At 37.8% G+C, this 23,438-nt stretch overlaps 1 protein-coding gene across 2 annotated transcripts in view; it reads left to right on the top strand.

Annotated features, from left to right (window-relative positions):
* Positions 1-6,097: 6,097 nt before the first annotated feature.
* DYRK3 (dual specificity tyrosine phosphorylation regulated kinase 3) overlaps positions 6,098-23,438 on the top strand; it is a 46,698-nt gene continuing 29,357 nt past the window's right edge. The window contains exons 1-2 of one of the 2 annotated variants that reach the window (XM_053706590.1): positions 6,099-6,333; positions 23,273-23,385. In XM_053706590.1, coding sequence (XP_053562565.1) covers positions 6,291-6,333; positions 23,273-23,385 — 156 coding nt within the window. In that variant the 5' untranslated portion in view covers positions 6,099-6,290. Of the gene's footprint in view, positions 6,334-23,272; positions 23,386-23,438 lie in introns of both variants that reach the window. The other variant, XM_053706591.1, reaches the window with a different exon arrangement.

Genomic DNA, 23,438 nt, shown 5'->3' with positions numbered 1-23,438 from the left:
GTAGGATACAACGGAACAGGAGGCTTCCGCAAGCGCTCCTTGAAAGAGGGCCTCTCACTGAGTCTGATGTCAATTAGGATTAAAAAAAAAGACACCAATGCCTCGAGATCCTCTGGTAAATCTCTGGCAGCAACTTCATCTTTAATCGCATCAGAGAGCCCATGAAAGAAGGCGGCAACAAGGGCTTCATTGTTCCAACCTACCTCTGCGGCAAGAGTACGGAACTCAATGGCATACTGAGCAACAGATCTCGTACCTAGCTGAATGGACATGAGTCGTTTAGCAGCAGAGGAGGAGCGAGCCGGAACATCAAATACCCTTCGAAAGGAGGCCACAAATTCAGGGTAATTTGAAATCACAGGTTTATTAGTCTCCCACAAGGGATTAGCCTAGGAAAGAGCTGTGTCAGAGAGTAACGAGATGAGAAATCCTACCTTTGCTCTGTCAGAGGGAAATGCCTGAGGTAACATTTAAAAGTAAATGCCAACCTGGTTCAAAAACTCTCTGCACTGAATAGGATCGCTTCCATATCGCTGAGGTAGAGGTGCAGAACCGGACATGCTCCTGGTAGGACTAGGTGCAGCAGCGGAAACAGGGGCAGCCATAACTTGTGGAACACTCTGGTCCAAATGTACAGTGCGAGTCAGCAGGGTTTGCAGGGCTAGTGCAAATTGATCCAAGCGTTGATCCTGTTCATCCTTCCTGGAAATGATGGTAGGTAAAGGTGGATTATTAGCACCATCAGGATTCATGGCCCTTGCGTAATGTCAGGGTGCCAGGATTCAGACTGAGATGAGAAGTGCAAAAATAATCACACCTTTATTAATAACAAAAAAAATAAAAAGTCCACAAGTCAAATAAGAAGCCAAGAGTCAAAGCCAGAGCTGGTAGTCAGACGAGCCGAGTCTGGAACCAGGAGGGACGTCGGACAGCCAGGTAATACACAGGAACAGGAACTCACAAACAGGTCTGAGACAACGCAAGGGCAAAGCATACTGAACAGAGGCCCTTTAAATAATAAGTGATGACATCACAATTCTGACACTGCAACCTGTCTCACACAGATGATGTACAACAGTCTGGCCATAAGAGGGTGTGCAGGAAATGAGCAGCATTACACTCTGCACCAGATTCAGCAAGAAAAGGTAAGCAAAATGGCTGCCAGCAGCACATGGCAAACAAAGCAGGGAAAAAACCCTGACACTCCTGTTGCTTAAAAAGTTGCCTTGCCGAGAACCTTGCACATGAATCCGGTGTTTCATGTATCCCTGCTCAAGCCTTATCTTGTTAACAGATATACCCATGTCAGGTCACCTCCTCCTCTGCTTTTAGTTCTAGGCAAACCTGAATATGAGATTTCTAAGATCCTGGATTCCAGATGCAGACAATTACAGTACCTTGTGCATTGGAAGGGTTACTCTGTAGCAGACCATTCTTGGGTTCCAGCTTGTGATGTCCATGCCTTCTCTAATCTCCGGATTCCATGCTACTCATCCCTCCAAGCCGACTAAAGGTCCCGGAGGTACCCTTGGGGAGGCTATGTCGCGTAGCTGGCCTTTGCTAGGACACCTGTCGTTGCTCTGGCCGCTTCCTGGTTCTTGCATGTATTGCGGGTGCCATTGGTGCAATTTTGACATTATTCATGTCATTGCTGTTCGCTGTGCCTATTCAGGCGCATCCATGACACCACTTGGAGAGCATCTTTGCAACCACGCTGTGCACACATTTGCAATTTGCGCCGATTTATAGCAGTCTCTCTCTGACTTCCTTACCCAAGTATAGATGTTCCTTGTGATAACTAGGGTGCGCTTATACTTTGAAAGATTGAACTGTCTACCTGTTGCTGAATCCTGCTTTGCCTTGTGACCTTCTCTCCTATCTTGCCCTCTGGTACTTTGAAAGATTATATTGTCTTCCTGCTGCTGTATCTATTTGCTTAGCGACCTTCCTTTGGGCTTTCCTCATTCCTTTAATCCTACTTCCTCTTGTCCTGGGATTTTCTTTTATCATTCTACCTGACGCTGCGATAAAGGAGACTACTGGTCAGGATTGGTCTGATAGAGAATTATCCCACGGACATAAGATGGTGGAAACCAGTGGGGTGAGGGAGGGAGGGAAGAAAGGTATGTGGGAGGGTAATCTCTACACTACAGCTAAAAATAACCTTACAAGAAACCTCATTAACCCCTTCACTGTCAGGAATTACAGGAGTGTAGTGCACAGCTGCAATTAGTCACCTTCTTATTGACAAAAACAATGGCAAAGCCATGCATGTCTGTTGTTGTTGTACAAAGGGGACCCCAAAGAAGATTATACAACCATTTGTATTATGACTGCAGTAGTTGTGTGTAAATAATTTCAGTGAGAAACCTAAAGTTTGTAAAAAAAAGTAACGATTTTCTTAATATGATCACATTTGGGTTGTCTACTCATGCAAATAGGAACTATATATATATATAGTTTTTATAGGTAAATAACAAAACAAATCTCTATTTCTGCTTAAAGGGACAGTCAACACTTCCGTGAACATTATTTCATATTGAAAATTAAAACCCGACGATCCGCCTGCGCTATACCCCTTCTGCCTTTTCGCTTTGCTTCTGTACTAATAAGAGTTGCTAACTTCTCTAATACCGGGTAAATATGGCAGCCGTGAATCAGAATTCAATCCTCGGTCAGAAATTGCACGCGCTTGCAATTTCTGAACGAGGATTGAATTCTGATTTGCTGATCATTTAAAGAAGAAGGCAGCTACGTAACGGTGGGGGGAGTTCGGCTGCCATATTTACCCGGTATTAGAGATGTTAGCAACTCTGATTAGTACAGAAGCAAGGCAGAAGGGGTATAGTGCAGGCGGATCGTCTGGTTTTAATTTTCAATATGAAATAATGTTCACGGAAGTGTTGACTGTCCCTTTAAATGGAGTGATAGCAAAAATGCTAAACATTCTCTGGCACATTTTTCTAAAATTCCATGTTACCCAAATGATGTATCATTTGTTAACAAGAAAATATCACATGAGCATCTTTTTTTTTTTACTAAAAAGGGGGATGACAAAAGATGACAATGTAGAGTACATTGTAGGCATTTCTGAACAGTAGAGTCTTTAACTTTCTATGTTGAAGAGATATCTAGGTAGGTAGCATGCACATGCCAGAAGCACTACATCACAGTAATGAGTGCTGGCATCTAGTGCTCTTGCTAATGTATAATATTGTTGCAAAACAGCTACCATATAGTGCTGCAGACACATACATACTCCAGAACTTACCTTCCTTCTTTTCAACAAAGGATAACAAGAAAACAAAGACTATTTGCTAATAGAAGTAAATAGAAAAGTTGTTTAAAATTGTATGTTCTATCTAAATCATGAAAGAAAAAAAAAATTGGGTTCTATGTCCCTTTAAGGAGTGCTTGAAACTTTGAAAACTAGGGGAGAGTTTTGTGGAGCGAGGCAGAGTTCCACAAGATTGGGACCATTCTGGAGAAGTAGACGGGAACGCGAGGAGGTAACACAGAGTGAAGGGGACAGGAGGGAGAGTATCTTCAGACAAGGTCAGAGATAAACGGGGGAGCAGTGTTATTTATGGCCTTGAATGTTGAGGTCAGGATAGTGCGTTTTTTGGCAAAGAGGTGAAGCAGATGAGGAGTAACATGTAAAGATCAATGTCCCAGGATTTATAAGGGTATGTGCATCAGCTATGCGCAGGCACAATTACTTTATTTGCCTCTTCAATATAAGGGGTCATAAAAGTCGAAAAATGACATTCTCTGGATTCTAATTCAGCTCACCAGACTATGTACTGTATGAGCCGTTATCCTTCAGCTACTCTTTTTACAGTCATATGCATTGTGCAAAAAAAAAAAAACACAGCCAAGCAGCCTCATCAGTGCTGATCTTGTGAGTAGTGCGACTAGCGCTGCTAGTGATCAGCAGCGGTTTCCGCTCAGGGCCAGCAGTGCACTGCAGGTCCAGAGCAGCTCTTCTACTGTGTGTTTAATCCCTTTGTAAGGACTAAACACACAATAGTGTAGGGTTGATAGAGCATGTAATTATTGGAGTATTATGGCCCTTTAAAGTGAATGTAAAGTTTGATGAATCGGTGCCCGGTTTTTAAAAATCCTATTAATAACAGGGACACTTTCATTCATCAAACTTTACATTTCACTTGATACTTACTTTTTAATCTTGAAAGCCACTCCAGCGATTCCCCCTCTTGCCGCTCGTCACTCCATACGTCAGCAATGACGAATACAGCATTCTCCAATCATGGCTTCCCCCCAGGGGAATCATTGTTTGAGGCAACACCATGATTGGAGGAAGCCAGATTCGTCATTTTTGACATATGAAGAGTCTTGCGAAGGGCGGGGGAAGCCATGGAGCGGCTTTCAAGATTAAAATGTATTTTAACAAAATGAGTGAAATGTAAAGTTTAATGAATGAAAGTGCCCCTGTTTTTAATAGGGTTTTTAAAAACCGGGCACTGATTCATCAAACTTGACATTCACTTTAAAGTGAAGGTCCATTTTGATGAATTAGTGCCCGGTTTTTAATAATCCTATTAAAAACAAGGGCACTTTAATTCATCAAAATTGACATTTCACTGTTTTCTTCAAAAGCTTACCTTTTAATCCTGAATGCCGCTCCAGCGATTCCCCCGGCCGCCTGAAGCCTCTGCAGACGTCAGAAATGACGAATCAGGCTTCATCCAACCACAGCGTCCCACCCGGGGGAATCTTGGCCTGATGCAACTAGGGTTGCCACCTTTCTTGGAAGAAAATACCGGCCATGCTAATTAACATAAATTTGCATAAATAATAAAACAGCGTAACACAAAAAATAAAGCTGATAGAACTGATTTTAGATGCTCATTTGTTTATAACTAGTATTCATCACACTCAGAAGAAGTTTCACTTTTGACAGGGGCTTTCTTTCAATATTTATTCTTTCATTGACATGAACCTTAAAAATACCGGCCGTGTCGGTAAAATACCCTAGATGCAACGCTGAGATTGGAGGAAGCCCACATTCGTCATTTTGGACCCGCGAAGACGGCTTGCGAGTCGGGCGGAGGAAGTGCTGGAGCGGCTGCCAGGATTAAAAGGTAAGTTTTTGAAGAAAACAGTGAAATGTCAATTTTGAAGAATTAAAGTGCCCTTGTTTTTAATAGGTTTATTAAAAACCGGGCACCAATTCATCAAAATGGACCTTCACTTTAAGGAAGTTTACTATGACATCCTGCAGAATTATAGTAAAATCCAAAATATCACAGTAAAACAAAATTAATACTCAGCAATGATGATTGGCTGTATTTTTGCTCTATGCATGTGACATTCAAGAGTGGCTGAAGATTAACTGCTCACACACAGTATTTACTGTGGTGAGCTAAGGACATTCTAATCGGGTCACAACAGGAGTAATGAAAAGGTGCAGCAATTGCTTGGGACACTGTGACAAGTCCTATCGATACGGTTATCGACACGTAATATTTATCCCTTTTCAGATCTGCGCAATACATAAGAGATTTTCCCTTTTTGCAACCCCCAACCAACACCCTCCATTACTGCCCTTTTTAGTCTTCCATTAATTTCATTCTGACCACCAGGTGGCATCACTCTGCCTAGCAACCAAAGTATCCACAGCGAGTAAAGGGATAAGCAAGCAGCAGGAACTCTAGAGGGAGCGCGCGTTGTTTGGGGTGCGCGTGAGAGGTAGAAGCGCGTTACTGATGTGTTCTCACGTTTATAGGAGTGGCACGCCCTCTGTATACTGAAGTATATAACAGATTTTCAGTTGTTTATTTGCAGCCCCTCCTATTAAACTGATACTGTGTCCCGCCCACAACACTCTTCCTGTCGACGGAGGCCTACTGTTTCCTTTTTACACTACTAAACTTTCTTCATCCACACGCCCTTGGCTTCCGTTTCTGTGTGTTTTCAAGACATCTATGTCAGCCAAGGGGTTAATATCTAAATCTAACTTCCCCACCACCACCTTCCGGCTAGACCCCGCCTTCTACAGTGGGTACCACGCCCATCCATTCTAACCACGCCTATTCAACGCATCATCACATGTAGGTCTTACCCATCTGGTATGACTGTATCTTGTATTAGCCCCGCCCCATCCCCGGCCTCAGTGTGTATCCGTGACTCGGTACACTGGCAGTCTCAGTGTGTATACATCTTGCTTGGGCCGTGCGGGCTCCATCTATACCGTTGTATGAACCCGAGCTGTGCCCGGGGATGGATTACAACAGCCCCTCATCACCTCTTTCCTGTCGCGGGCAGTCATGATGCTCCTTACCAGGAAGCCTGAGGGCCCCATAACCGCAGGTACAGTATGTGCTCTACTGTATTGGTGATACTGTTTGCCTGGCTCCAGTCCGGAGCTTTACACAGACCTATCTATATTGTAGTATAACGTTGTACGAGCGGGTACACTTATGTTTTTGTGTGTATATATGTGTATGTATGTATGTGTGTGTGTGTGTGTGTATATATGTGTATATATGTGTATCTATGTATATATATATATATATATATATATATATATATATATATATATATATATATATATATATTCTGGTTAAAACTATTAATTGTACGTGTAGATAAACAGTCTTCAGCTCTTAATATTATTACTGGCCTATGATTGTGTGCATAATATATAAGATTAGCATCCATTAGTCTCAAATTTATTATTCAACGTGATCAGTTCTGAATTGATCTTTATATAGCGCTGTGGGACAAGTTAATCCTTTGTAGTCTTAGAAGGGAATATTTTGTTAAAAACGAACCATTTTTGTTGTTTTATACTGCTGTGATGGTCCTTATACCTGCAGCTATACTCTGGCTGAATATCTCATGCAGATGTATACAATACTGCATGTAATGCAATACAGATACTGACAATTGGATCAATGCATATTACAAGTAGAGGAGTTGTCCTCATCTGTAATACCACTATAGAGTCTGTCCCCTGTCAAAATATTCAGCAATGCATTGTCCTAGTATATGGAGCACTCGTGTCCTTTACGCATCGTCCTTGCAGTCATGTGCACGATCAGAAAGACTTGATGAGTATACATTAAACTTGTTAATCCTTTGTTTTATAGAGGATTAACATAATCCTGTTATTCATAATAGCTCATGTTTATCATTAACCTACTTAAGTTTAACACTGGCTATTCTGTCTGATCAGATCGTTTTCAGAAAGCGTTAATAATTTCTACAGTGTTTATAAAACAAGTTTTTTTTAATTTATCTTCAATGCGATTTATCACTTGTTTACTTAAACACGCATGTAAACCATATATGAAAGTATAGTACAATATACAATTGCCCCTCTTAACTGTCAGTGATATATATATATATATATATATATATATATAAAAAAAACCCACATTGTAAACACAACCTTGTAATAACTCACTCTCTCACACACACACTTGTCTGTCTCTCTCTGTGTCTGTCTCTGTGTCTGTCTGTCTCTCTCTCTCCCTCTGTGTGTGTGTCTGTGTCTCTCTCATAACTCAAACATTTTTCATAAGTTTACATACATGTTTGATAACATATATGGTTCATGAAATAATCATCATGTCAGTGAATAGTTGCATAGTATTTTAATTTTCTTTTGATTGCTAATCTGACCAAACCTGTTTTTTTGTTTTGTTCTTGGGTCAGTGTTGGTGAATTAATATTTTAAGAAGCATTGTGTTGCAGGCTTGGAAACAATCAGTAACACGCTATACAGATGCTTCTGGCAGTTAGCTATTGTATTTTATAAATGTGCCAGTGAATGCTTTTCTATTCTGTTCCAGATACACTTTTATCTTTGTAGCGAATTAGCAACCAGAACTTTTGTAAATCTATTGATCTCTCTATCTGTATATACAGGTTTTTTTTCTCAGGGCCACCTGTCTAAAATTTAAGCCAACAGTAAGCAAAATTAGCTAGTATTTAATTTTTTTTTATCTTCATTGTTGCACAAATTATCATGAAATCAAAATAATGTTAATTTATACAATGTATCTGTGCTTTGGATTTCTTAAGAAACATTATAAATATCAGGAAATGTTCTAATAATGCAAAATTATATACTGCCCCAGGGTCGGCTCTCTAGTTGGGTCCTGGTGGTACCATGCGACTTAGGCAGCAATTACAGGTGCAGTAGCTTGGCAGAGTGGTGTTGCCAGATCACAAAATTATGCTGACATATTACTGTCTGGGTCCAAAAATAAAATGACACTCCCAACTATCCTTTAACTACAACCTAAACCAAACCATAACACTGCATAACATCGCCACAAAGACAAAATAGATACAATGTGACTTGACCTCATTTTATTATTTAAAGTGAATGTAAACTTTGATGAAATAGTGCCCGTTTTTAAAAAAACTATTAAAAACAGGGGCACTTTCATTCATCAAAGTTTACATTGCAGCGGATTTTACAAATACTTACCTTCTCCTGAAACGTCGGATTGCTGATCCCCCGCCTGCAGGTCCTCTGTACTACGTCAACAATGACGAAAACCAGCTTCCTCCAATCATGGCTTCCCCCCCAGGAGCGTCAATCTGGTGAGGCCACCCCGTGATTGGAGGAAGCCAGTTTCGTCATTGCTGTGTAAGTACAGCAGGAAGAAGCAGGCAGAGGGATCAGCGATCCGGCGTTTCAGGAGAAGTTAAGTATTTGTAAAATCCGCTGCAATGTTAACTTTGATTAATGAAAGTGCCCCTGTTTTTAATAGTTTTTTAAAAAACTGTGCACTATTTCATTAAAGTTTACATTCACTTTAAATAATAAAATGAGGCCAAGTCACATTGTATCTATTTTGTCTTTGTGGCGATGTAATGCAGCGTTATGGTTTGGTTTAGGTTGTAGTTAAAGGATAGTTGGGAGTGTCATTGTATTTTTGGACCCAGACAGTAAAATGCCAGCATAATTTTGTGATCTGGCCCTGCACTGCCCCACTCAGCTACTTCATAATGTCAACTGTATGTGTGTATGTGTGTGTGTGTGTGTATGTGTGTGTGTGTGTGTGTATATATATATATATATATATATATATATATATATATATATATATATATATATATATATATATATATATAAATATGTGTGTGTGTTTGTATATAATATTTGCTGAATTATCTGAATATACCAATATAAAAAAAACAAAAAAGGGAGGACACTTCATTATTAGCTCCTAGATTTTGTCCTGTCTGCCTGCAGGGATAATACACTTACCCCTATGAGAATCAGGAGTGGTTTGCAAGTAGTGAACCCATCCGCTTGCAATTGTCACTTGCGATGTTTCTTCGCAGGGCAAAATTAAACATTATACAAGAAGATTATTGTGCAATGGCACCCCTGCTCCGGTGCAACCAATTGCGCTAGAGCAGGGCATATCAATCACCCCGAACAAGTGAGTGTCGAGATGATTGGTCTAGCCACTTCTGAGGGGGCCGAGAGGAAAAAGAAGCACTTTCTGCTTCTTAAATCCTTGTCAGCAGTCTCACTTATGTGAACCTGCTCCACATAGCCAAAGAAGCCTTAATAAATCTAGCCCTGAATATAACTGGGCAATTAAAGGGATAGTCTAGTCAAAATTAAAGTGAATGTAAATTTTGATGCTAAAGTGCCCGGTTTCTAAAAATTCAATTAAAAACAGGGGCACTTTAATTCATCAAAATTTACATTTCACTCCTGTTGTGAAAAAAAACTTACCTTTTAATCTTCACAGCAGCTCCAGCTTCGACCACCCGTTGCAAAGCATCTTCCTGGGTCTAAAATGAGGAATCGGGCTTCCTCCAATCACTGCGTTGAATCAGACACTGATTCCCCCGGGGGGGAAGCCGTGATTGGAGGAAGACCTATCCATTATTTCTGACATCAGAAATGGCTTCCGACGACCGGTGGAAGCTGGAGCTGCTGTGAAGATTAAAGGGTAAGTTTTTTTTTTTTTTTCTCAACAGGAGTGAAATGTAAATTTTGATGAATTAAAGTGCCCCTGTTTTTAGTTGAATTTTTAATAACCGGACACTTTAGCATCAAAATTTACATTCACTTTAAACTTTCATGAATTAGATAGAGCATGCAATTTTAACAACTTTCTAATTTACTCCTTTTATGAATTTTTCTTCGTTCTCTTGGTGGTATCTTTATTTGAAAAAAGCAAGAATGTAAGCTTAGGAACCGGCCCATTTTTGGTTCAGCACCTGGATAGTGCTTGCTGATTGGTGGCTACATTTAGGCACCAACCAGCAAGCGCTACCCAGGTCCAGAACCAAAAATGAGCCGGCTCCTAAGCTTACATCATTGCTTTTTCAAATAAAGATACCAAGAGAACAAAGATAATTTGTTAATAGGAGTCTATTATAAAGTTGCTTAGAATTGCATTCTTTCTCTGAATCATGATCGTTTAATTTTGACTAGACTATCTGTATCCCTTTAAAAAAATTGTGAAGTGGAAATCTTGCACACAATATACATTTATAAGGTAGGGATAGCATTAGCAATTTGGACACATCCTTTTTTTTATTTAATTTTTTGCCGGTTTGCTCTTATAAATGTAAAATGCATTACATTTTTCTGTGACTGTTACCTAAAAATTTCCCTACACATATTCAAGCAACACCAGATAAAGCCAGTTTGATCTTTTGAGCTCCTCATTTTGATACCCCAACAAGCCACCTATTAGCAACAGGCTTTGCTTCCTTTTCAGATCATCCTGCCAATTATCACTCATCTTGGTATTTCATTCCATGGAAAATACTTCTGGCCTGTGCAATGTACACAAGAATCCAGTGTGGTAAACAGAAGCATTTTCCATAGAAAGAAATTCCAAGACAAGACGATCATTTTAGGAATATAGCCCCCCCCCCCCCCGCCCCAACACTGTTTTTACAACTATTTAAAGTTTGTGCATATGTATTATTTTACACAAAATAAAGTATAGGGACTATGTAGCAGGTTACAATGAGATCATCTAAATATTATATGTTTTATTTAGTCTAATGATTGTAAATTTTAAGACTGAATTTCTAATCTTTACTCCTTGGGCACAAATAACATCTTAGATTTTTGGGATAACCCTGTTTGTGTTGAGATTGGCAACCCAGCATGAAACAGACCTGTTAATCAGAGTTTAAACTAAAGGGATTTGACTTCTGGATTTTTTGAATATTCTGCATTCATCTGTAGTTACACATGCTTTATTCATTTGCCGTTCGAATGTTGAATTGGTTCTTAAATATTCTCGCTGAAATTTGTCACTCTGGTATTAAACGTACATGAAACTCAAAATGTTTCTTTCATGATTCAGAGAGAGGATACAATTTATAACAAAAAAACTAATGCATATGGTATTCTTTGTTAAAGAACACAGGTAGGTAACAAGCACTAGTGCAAACTGCTTTCATATAGTTCTTCCGAATAAATAAATAAATTAAAAAAAAAAAAAAAAAAAATATATATATATATATATATATATATATATATACATATCTAACATCCTGCTAATTAACAAAGGTTACTATGAAAACGAGGTAAACTTGATAATAGCTTTATTTGATTCCTTCCCCCACATTTTTGGCCAGTGTATTGCTGACACACATACTGACAGACCTAATCAACCCTCCCAATAATTGTCTTTTTAGATAATCTATATTTGCCAACTAGCATGCTGGCATTAATGACTCAAACTCTTTAACATTTTTAGCACCCAGCTGCCGAAAATAAAGTAGTTGTCCGGGCAGAGGGAAATTCTGTTTTGTGTGTGTTAAAAAACAAACAACAAAACATGAATACAAGGAGAAAGGAGCAATTGTGTGCAGTGCTAAATGCAAGCAGCGGATTGCTGCCTGTCAGAGGATAATGTCGGCCAGGGGCGAATATGTCCACCTGTTGGTGATAAATCGGGCTCAAATTATGTCTTCAGAAGCAATAAACACCACAGACACCTCTCTGACAAGGCATGGTGTTTGAATACTGGTGCACGGCCCTCACAGGATAAGTGCGTATGCCACAGGAGAAAAGTAATAACTTTTACTAGAATAATTTTTGCTTATGGAAGTATAGTACAAACATGCTAAAATTTCAAATTAAAATGCATCAATCTACATTTCAATTTTGACCTTTCTATCACTTTAAACGCACATCAGAAAGGTAACAAACACTGGGATTTCTTTTTAATGAAAGCTGCAATCAGTGCATTCCTGTAATCATGCATTATCATTTATTGCAGACTCGTGTGTGAAGCTGCAAAAATATGATCTTATGAGCTGGCCTCTGCATTCAACATGACACCATTTATGAATGTATTTGCTTTATCTTTTAATACCGAAAATAATTTTTACTTATACAACAGCTGGAACATATTGCAAAATCTGTATAATCAAAGATATAATATATATGTTTATCATATTATATAATCTAAAATATGTTTTGATATACATACACCCTCCCTTGGAATTCAAAACCTGGCTAGTATGTAACTATCAAAATCGATCATCCTCATATTTGAAAAACGTAAAGTAACATTAAAGTGCAAAATGAAAATGCTCCAATTTATTAGAGAATTATATTATTGCATTATTGCTTCAGGGCCTATGAATACCCAAAAACTCCCCTCGCCCACTGGGCGAGTAAATGACAAGACTTACCAGCCCGCAAGAAACTTTAGTTGCCCGTGCATATCTGCATGTAGTGTGTATATATCTTATGTAAAAAAGGCAATATAAATACAGGTAGCCCTCAGTTTACGCCGGGGTTAGGTTCCAGAAGGAATGGTTGTAAATCGAAACCGTTGTAAATTGAAACCCAGTTTATAATGTAAGTCAATGGGAAGTGAGGGAGTTAGGTTCCAGGCCCCTCTCAAAATTGTCATAAGTAACACCTAATACATTATTTTTAAAGCTTTGAAATGAAGACTTTAAATGCTGAACAGCATTATAAACCAAATAAAATAATCACACAAAACAGACTTCACTTGCATTTTTCTGCAAACAGTTCTTTCTATGCATTCCAATCGGGACTGATTTATAGACAGGAAGATCTTGTTCTTTTGAAATCTGCTTGATAGCTCAGGTCTGGTTAAACTGATTAATTTCAGTTTGCTTGGCTTTACTGCAACACAAGCGGACAGCTCCACCTACTGGCTATTTTAATAAATGCACTACTTCTCAATGCTTTTCAATAGCAGTCACATGACTGGAAAAAAAGGTTGTTATTCTGAAACGGTGTAAATTGAACCGTTGTAAACCGAGGGCCACCTGTAGTGTTATTGTAATCCCACAAAACATTGCAGACAGAGGTCCCAATTTGAATGCCCTGCAAGCTGCTTAATATTTGGGACTTAAAAAGGCTTTAACGTTAAAAAATATTTTTCTATCACTAGGTATAAAAAAACAGGATATTATCTTTGTAATACAGTATGTACATCTTGACTTTTTTCCCCCTAAGGAAAAAAAGATATAATTTAGTTTTTTTTTGTTTTTTTTTACTTCAGCATATGTGTGGGTTTATGATTGACTAAGTATATTTAATGCTGCCACCCTTCACCCTATAGCGCTGTGAGCGGTACTGCATTTAGCTGGACAATGAACAGTGACATAACGAGCATTTTAAAAATACTTTTTTTCCCCCTCTTTCTGTCCAGCTGCCTTTCAACTACTAGCGCAACTGTCAGTGCCGCGCTAGCAGATTTAACTTGGTGCATGGAGATGATATGTTCTCTACTAATTGGTAAAGTCAGATTTTGGAGCAATAATAGCATCCAGAAAAATTGTGCACTGCTCTATATTGTTATGGTAGGCAGCTTGATCGTGTACATTGTGCTGAAGTACTGCAGAGGACCCTGTAGTACGTCGGCATAATGTACGTGAGCAAGCTGCCTACCATAACTATATAATCACTTTAACCCATACTTCATTCATACACAGAGAAGAAACATTCACCGCTCTAGCAGGATGTCTTCCCGCGCAGACAACTTTAGGGGGTGGGAAGTAGCAACTGACAAGGAAGAGAACAAGAGCCATGGAGATAAGGGGAGGTCTTTGAATGCATTTAACAGAGAACCTCCCCTTTCTACCCTCCTTTCCCGTGTGTGCACATATGTGAAAGGCAATTTGACATTTTTTATTATTGCTTCTTATATCCCACTTAAAATGTCAGGTCGCCGCTCGGGCTGGTAACTTAAAAATTTTATTTGCCCGCAAGAAATTTAGGTCGCCATTGGCGACCGGACCGGTCTATTCATATTCCCTGTTGCTTGTATATTACTGTCTAACACGTAAAATCGGCTCTGGAGCAGCAGAGCACTACTGAGACTTGGCTGAATACATTAGTGGAAGCCAATGACAATATGCATATGTGTAGTTGCAATCTAACTTCAAGTAGGGCATTGCTGTTCTTGAGCCTACCCAGGTATGCTTTTCAACAAAGGATATGAAGACAACAAAGTGAATTTGTTAATAGACATAAATTGAAAAATTTGAGTGTCCGAAACATAAAAGTTTAATTTTGACTTGAAACCTCATGAATATGAAAGTCATATTCAAACATATTAGCCTCTTTTTCACATAAAACAGTAATGCTGGTTATTTTGGTTTACATATGAAGTCCAATTGGGCCTTTAAGGCCTCATTGCACACTGGCAATACAGGAACATTTGTTTTACAAACAATAGACCGTAATATGTTTTAAAGGGCTCTCTTTTAGCTAGCAAATAAATAAAATTGTGCCATAAAAGTTGAAAAATTGCATGCTCTAATTTGTACGTACGTTTAAGACCATCGACCCTGCGCTACTGTGTGTTTAACTACTGGCACATTTGTTAGTGCATGTAATTTTAAGACTAGCGGCCCTACACTACTTTGTTAAACAGACAGTTGAAGTAACACTTGGGACACTCGGAGCACTGCAGGTCCTGAGTGGAAACTGCCACTGATCCAATCAGCATTGCTACTTACATAGCCGAGTTATGCAACTAGAGTAGTGTAGGGTCGTTAGTCTGAAAATTACATGTGCTAACAAATTAGATCATGTATTATTTTCAACTATTATATGACCCTTTAAGCTTGCATTTGCCCAACCTGTAACAGACACAGGTAACAGACACAGATGTCATGAGGCAAAAATAAAGGAACCTGTCCCCCTCCCCCCCTAAAATAATAATAATAAATAGATACTGTGAGCTAATGTTAACAGTATCCTTGCACATATCCTTTTCTTGGAACTCCTCATTCTTAAAGTATGTCATCATTTATTTTTTCCTTCCTGCTGCAGTTTTGGTTATCTGGACCTGCCCAGTGACAGCCCGGCTGTCTTACAGATGGAACCTCTTATCTTGGCAGTTCTGTGTTTTGCTGCCCAGTAGTTATTGAATTGCAACTTAAAGGGACAGTAAACACATGTTTTTAACATGCTGCATCAAAATAAACGATTACAATTCTAGTCTAGTCCTGAATAGAACTTTTTTTCATGTTTGTGTATGTGTGTGCTGTCCTTCATCACATTTGTCCTATTGTTAGTTTCAATATAAATGTTTAGCAGTTCATCTTATTTTTCTATTTCTTTTAATTCACAAGTATTTTAATCTGTATATCTGCGGATGTATCATATGCTTTATAGGAAATTTTGGAGTTTTCAGGAACATTAAACTCAAAATGAAACCTCTATAAAATGTTTAAAGGGACATGAAACCCCAAAATTTTCTTTCATGATTCAGATAGAGAATACAATTTTAAACAACTTTCTAATTTGCTTCATTCTTTTGGTATCATTTGTTGAAGGAGCAGCAGTGCACTACTGGATTCTAACTGAATACATGGGTGAGTCAATGACAATCGTTGTATATCTGCAGCCACCAATCAACAACGAGAACCTAGGTTCTTTGCTGCTCCTGCGCTTATCGAGATAAACCTTTTAGCAAAGGATAGCAAGAGAAGAAAGCAAAATAAATAATAGAAGTAAATTGGAAAGTTGTTTAAAATTGTATTCTCTATCTGAATCATAAAATAAACATTTTGGGTTTCATGTCCCTTTAAGGATACTAGATTAAAAAAAAAAAAACTAATTCTACACTGAGTATTGATTTTTGACTGATTTATTTTGTAATATTTGTGCTGCAGTCTCCCAGACCCTGATAGATATTGCTTGTTAAAGGAAAAGTAAATTTACAGCCTTTGCATTAATGTTAACGTTTACCGTATATGAGATATTTATAGTCGCTAAGTTTTTTTAAAAAAATGATGATTTTAAAGTTATTTATATCATAAATCGCTTACCAGATTCCGTTATTACTCCTCCCACCCGACCATTTCCGTATCTCTGTACATTACACGTAAGATCAGTCCCACCCACTCTTACATGTAACTGCGTGCGCGTTCTCGTTCGTCTCGTCATATCGTGCATGCGCATAACTTTTTACTTGCCGTATTTCGCGCATGCGCAAAAAAAACTCCATGGATACATATTGTAAGAATGAATCATTTGAATCATTCTTTTGTAGCGTTTCAGCGATTGTTTGATCAATCCGTCTGCCGCAAAATAAATAATTTTTCTAACATAGATTTGTGTAGTATTGTAATTGATCCATATAACATGCCATATACTTGCAATATATTAAATCCAATCGTCGATACGATAGCGAATTAGCGTTGCTGGAACAAAGATGCCTTCAAAAATGGTAATGCGCATGCGTTTTACATGGACGCGCATATGATGCGGCCGTAATATTTCCAAAGTCGCGCATGCATATTTAGAAATTTAATTGGGTATGTTGGGAGGCCAGTGGGGGACCAATTGAAACTGTCTCATTGCACATCGTCATCACATAACAAAAAAAAAAAAACACAGGCAGAGTTACGGCGATAGGAGCGCTTGTTTGAAAGGTACAAGAAAAGTATGATATCGATAGATGTAAAAAAAATAAAAGATGAATGAAACTCATACTTATTTTATGAATACTTGTGCATGCTGCCTGGCTATGTGTCAAAGTTTACTTTTCCTTTAACTATTTTAAGTAACAATTTATATTATTTTTTTTTGTCCCTGCAGTTTCCTGTAACAACTGTTAAAGAGATGTAAAAATTAATTGTTATTGTTCAGAAATAGCATGCAATTTTAGTGACTTTTCAATTTACTTTTATTATCAAATTTACTTTGTTCTCATGGTATTCTTTGCTTAAAAAGTATATCTAAGTATGCTGAGGAGCAAGAGTGTGCTACTGGAAGCTAGCTGGTGATTGGTGGCTACATACATGATTGTTGTCAAAGGCTCATTTTTCCTTTTTGCACTTTTCATGTTCATGTTTACAAGTGGAATATCCTGTTACCCACAGTCAAAACGGTGTACTTTCCCTTGTGTACTTCCAGTAACAGATCTCATACATATTCATTGTCACTTGCTTAAAAGTCATAAACACCTCATTTAATGACACTACTCAGCTTCTAGAACTGCATTCTTCAGAGCAAGGACTTCCCATAATGTTGTTTTGACTTCACTGTCTTTTTTTTTTTTTTTTTTTTTTTATATTTATTTATATCCAACAGGAAAAACAAAATATAAAAAAAACAAAGAATTCATTTTTCCGCCACGCAGGGCGTATTGAGTAACCACAGTAGGCAGCTTCATATTAACATATCTTTGAACACAAAACATCTTCTTGATGTCCTATATAATTTGTAATCCTGTTGGTGAATTTGTCTTTTATAGCCTCTATTTTATTGGGATTTGAAGAAAAATACAATATGACATACTTCATCAAAAAATACGTAAGCAGACAAGAGGAAAAACAACCTCTTAGCAATTTCCAAAAAGACATATGATGTCATGTTCGTAACATAGACATTGTACTTCAAATTATTCAAATTTTAAACCTTGATTCAGATAGAGCAAGCAAATTTACGCAACTTTCTAATTTACTCCTATTATCAAATTTTCTTTATTTTGTTGATATCTTTATTTGAAAAGCAAGAATGTAAGTTTAGATGCCGGCCCATTTATGGTGTACAACCTGGGTTGTTCTTGCTCATTGGTGGATAAACTCACCCACCAATAAACAAGTGCTATCCAGTATACTGAACCAAAAATAGCTTAGATTCCTTCTTTTTCAAATAAAGATAGCAAGAGAACAAAGAAAAAATGATACTAGGAGTAAATTAGAATGTTGCTTAAAATTGCATGCGCTATCTGAATCATGAAAGAACAAATTTGAGTTCAGTGTCTCTTTAATAGCAATTACTATAATACTGGTGGGATATGGTTGATCTGCTGGATGGTAATTACTGGAATTCAGGTGGAATGGCTTTGTGCATGGGACAATTATTAGAATGAAAAATTATTCATAATTAGTTAAAAAAAAATAGAAGATGGAGGGAAGGAAGACAAACAGTGATGTAAATTAATCTGAAAGAATTAGGAAAACTACTACAAAGAGACAGGTAAAGGGAAGGAAAAAAAAATTCTCTCATATTTCATTTAAGATTTTCTTTTTTTATATACTTTAATTCCACTATTTCAAGCCAAGACTGTACCAACCTCTGCTGGCTTTAGAATGAAAGCATCTTCCTCTGAGCAGCATGCCGGGCGGGAGGAGTTAAAAATACAATCTAGCTACGCAAGTTGCCCAGTACTACGCAACGTGCGTAGGGAGATTGTAATTTAACTCCTCCTCCGTTAGTTTTCACTGATGTCCAGCCAGACTCTGTAGGGAGAGTGACACAATCAGAGGAGATTAATTCCTGCTTGATGGTGTCAAGGACCACCAACATCTTCTCGTGGTCCACGGACCACTGGTTGGCGACCGCTGCTCTAAATGAGTAACTGCTGCTAGTGAAAGGAGTTCTATTACACTTGATTTAACTTCAGAAATAGCATAATATACTTTTTCTAAGAACCAATCTGGTATCAGTTTGGCTAAACAAACCCAATTATATTTTCGAATGCAAGGGAGACCAAAACCTGCATATTTACTTTGTTGCGATGATTTATAAATTGACAGTTTAGACCCCATAGAAAAACTCTAATAGCAGCATTAATTAAACAAATATGTTTCTTTTTTTACAAATAATGGCAAGCATTGCATAATATATCAAATTTTAGGAAACAGAATCATTTTGATATTTTTCTGTATAATGAGTAGTAACTTATTCCAGTTTTTGAGATCTTTCTGTATCTTCAGTATTATTTCTGTATAATTTAAGTCATACGATTTCTTGGGACAAGAGCTGATATTAATGCCCAAATACCTGATGTGACTTATCTTCATTGAATGGCATTCTATATGAATTATTACTTCTTTTATTGACATAAAATAATAACCTATGCAAACCCATACACATGGATATTAAAAAAAAAAAAACGCACACAGCACCCGATCCCCCCCCAATCCCTTCCCCTCAGTCTTATTTCATACTGCAACATCACAAAAAAAAATATTTGCTTCATTTACCTAATTTTAGCTGGATATACCATATATGCATTGTAGCCTTTCTTAATAAGTGCAGTACAAATCGGAGCCATTTATTTTCTACATTTTGACGTTTCTATTGAAAAGTCTTGGAATATCATTATTCTTGATTCTCCTACCATTACCATTTTATTTTTTTTCGTAAAATTTTAACTTTATCTTGAAAGTTCAGTAATCTGGCTACAACTGGTCTTTTATTAAAGGTATTACTCTTTATGCCTTGCAAAACTTCAGAATTTATTCTAATTGGACCTACTCTGAGTTCTTTCAACCACAATTATAGCACCCCTATCAGGTATTTCTAATAGAGCCGGTAGTTTTTCTGAAATAAATAAGTTTAGGTCCTCAAAATCAGCTTCCTCTGGGAGACCTATAATCCTTATATTGTTTCTCCATGAGCGATCTTCCAGCTTGTCTAATCTCTCTTGTAATTTTAGTGTGCCTGCTGTTTAACATTATTTTGTTGTGTATATAGATTATCCTCTACCTTTTAAAAATGAGATTTTCAGCTTCTTCTAACCTGTTTGTAAATATATGTACTTCATTGGATAAAAGCTGATCAAATTGGGTTCTCATAAGCTCAGAGATCCTATGTGCAAGGTCTTGTATATCAATGTTAGGGGATATAGAGACTGCATTGGCTTCTGCTATGATGCTATCTTGAAATAATGGAGTGTTAGCTTTCCTATCTTTGCCCCTAGACGCCATTGTGGGTGAATTTGTTTTAACTGATATAGCAAATTTCTCCATAAATACACTTTGTAAATGTGAAATATACAATATATACTGTGAAAAAATAGCGAATGGAAATTATTCAACCATTCCAGACTTCATAGTGCTTATGCTGACCCACTAGGGCCACACAATTTAATTTTAAAAGTGAGTGATTCAAATAATATGTGAGAGAAAAAAAAAGGTGAAATATAAGGGAGAACATTTCTCACAACATTTTAACAGTTATCACATAAGATAATACTACATTGTACCCATCACTTGTGCAAGCCTATTACAGACCTCTTTGATTTTAGCAGAATAAAGAGTTTTTAAAGGCATGTACAGGAAAGCCAATACAGATTATTACACTCTTCCCACTTTTCTTTCTTATTTCCCCTCTTTTGCAGCCTTTCTTTTTTTTTTCTCTCTTCTTTTACCAGGCTTTAACAATATAGAATACCAGCCATTACTTTTTACCTTAATTAAATCACCCAGATATAATTGTCAACTATGCCTTATTCTAAGTTCCTTTAGTTTTCCAGGAAATAGTTATGTATAGGTCTTGTAGGCAAAGTATATTCTTTTTTTCCAGTCTTTCCCTCTATACCCTTTTTTCTGGATTTGTGCGTTCATCCGAGGTGACCAACTCAAAGTGTGTTTTTATAATTCCACACATATACTTCTCCTACTTATAGTAAAGTATTTCTTGTATACACAGGCATTATATGAAAAAGTAGGTAAAAAGAGAATCATTCCAGTGACTTCAAAACCCCAGTAAACAAATAACAGGACCAGGACTCTTCACTAAGCTCTACCAAGGCGCCCTTAGCCAATAGCGCTAAATTAGTAAGGACAAACCCCAAATACTTTAAAACGGCGCAGTTTCCTGACTTGTATTAGTTGTTACTCACACTTTCCTTTTTTGGTACTTGTCCTTTAAAGGCATATCCTTTGGCTTTGGTAGGGAGCTCAGAGTTGTCCCCTGATGATCCCGCAATATCAATGAAGCTTTGACTCTGAAGGACTGTTTTCCTTTTTCTGGGGGGAATGGGTTGGCTGTGCGATCGTGGCAACCAGACTTCTTATGCCATAAGTACAAGGCTCCTGGCTCAAGCTGAGACCAATGCTTGATGCTCCTTATCTTGCGTCCCAGGCGTCTTTCCACAACCACGCCACTGAACTTGAAGAAGCGCTCACACTTGGGGTTGGCGTTTTGCTCCCTCCAAGGGGAGCCAGGCCGCGATCTTGCTTATGTGGCTGCTCTACAGGCACCTAGCCGGCTCTGTTAATCTCTTGCGCCCGCTCTCTCACTAGCTGCGCATTGTTCTCTGCGTTTTCTGTTGGCCCCGAGTAGCAGTCGCAATGCACACGTCACTTCCCGTGTCTGTCAATAACCAGAAACCCGTCTTGGGATCACACTTCTTGACTTCACTGTCTTATTGGATTATGCCTTCTATAAAAGTTTTATATACATGATGCATCACCTATAATATATTTTTGATATTATAGCCTGTGTTATTAAGTGTACACTTCACTGTATCTTTGTATAGGGACTTTTTAAAAAAAATATACTTAAATTCTACATCAAAACACATTTCAATTAATGTAAATCTATCTATAGAATAAATATATATTTAGGTTTAAACTTTCCATATTTAGGTTTGATCTTGTCTGTTGCTATAGGAAAGCATTTAGTATGCTACTAATTTTTGGTTACTTTCCTGCATTGTGTACACAATAACTTGGGTTATGTAGGAAATGCCTTACAATAGCGTAGCTGATGTAAGTGGTTTTGAGTGCTTAACATGGATGCACTTGTTGCATGAATATCACCATTGAGGTCGGTGTGTCATTGAGCAGGTCTGCTTTACACTACTTGAGCGCTGATATGCTCCATTCACTTGTCATGATTCCAAATTCCCATAAGTCAGTTGGTGTGACCTGAGATTGGCTGATGCACCCAAGGCCTACTGTAAATCTTTCATGGGATCATTAGAAAGGAGCAAGCTGTTGTAATGAAATGGGTCACAAGATACATAAAATGGTTGTTACATTATTAGTGGGATGTATTTGTTTTAAAACATTTTATTTAAAGGGGCATGAAACCCACATTTTTTTCTTTCATGAGTCAGAGCATACAATTTTCAAGAACTTTTGATTTTACTTCTATCTAATTTGCTTAGTTCGTTTTGTATCCTTTGTTGAAAAGCATCTCTTGGTAGGCTCAGGAGCTGAGAGCTGCATGTATATGCCTCCTCTCATTGATTTAAAGGGACATGAAACCCAACATTTCTTTCATGATTCAGATACATTTGTAAACAAGTTTCCAATTAACTTCTATTAGCAATTTTGCTTTATTCTCTTGGTATCCTTTCTTGAAGGAGCAGCAATGCACTACTGGGATCTAGCTGAACACATCAGTAAGCCTATCACTAGAAGCATATATGTGCGACTACCAATCAGCAGCTAGCTCCCAACTCAGCCTATCTAGGTATGCTTTTCAACAAAGGATACCAAGTGAATGAAGCAAATTAGACAAAATACATACGTTGGAAAGTTGTTTAAAATTGCATATTCTATCTTAATCATGAAATATATATATATATTTTTTTTAAACTTCATGTCCTTTTAAATATGTGCTCAGCTAGCTCCCATGAGTGCATTGCTTCTCCTTCAATAAAGGATATCAAGAGAATAAAGCAAAGAAAGTTGTATGTTCTCTGTGAATCATGAAAATTTTTTCATGTCCCTTTAAAACTTAAGCCTGACACACATTTTTAGGAGCAAGATAAATGTATCCATATAGAGATATAAACTTTAATACAAAATGAAAAAGGATGAGGCGTAAATGTATTCTAAGAGCCCGTGGCTACCAGAATTTGTCAGAGACTTCTGTATAACATGAAAATCTTGTAAACATTCCAGTTTGCATATGAACTGTTTTAGTGGTGAGATGTTATTAAAGTGTGATTTGCAGTAATGTTCATGATTCCTTCTCTTGGTATCCTTTCTTGAAGGAGCAGCAATGCACTACTGGGATGTAGCTGAACTAAACTTGTTTCTATACGTGTTCCTGTTACAGTGCGATATGGCGATGGCTTGTATGATTCCTACATGAGACTCGACCAGGCGGCAGCGCAAGATGCGCTGGTGGAGGAGAGTTCTTCTGCTCTGCCATCTATTGGGAGACTCGCTGTAAGTAGCACATCTGGGGGGGGTGGGTTTCCTGCTGTTCCTTAATTACCACC

This window comes from Bombina bombina, chromosome 3 (assembly GCF_027579735.1).
Source record: "Bombina bombina isolate aBomBom1 chromosome 3, aBomBom1.pri, whole genome shotgun sequence".
NCBI lineage: Eukaryota > Metazoa > Chordata > Amphibia > Anura > Bombinatoridae > Bombina > Bombina bombina.
Note: the sequence above shows the minus strand (reverse complement) of the source record. Positions and strands in the feature narration are given on the sequence as shown.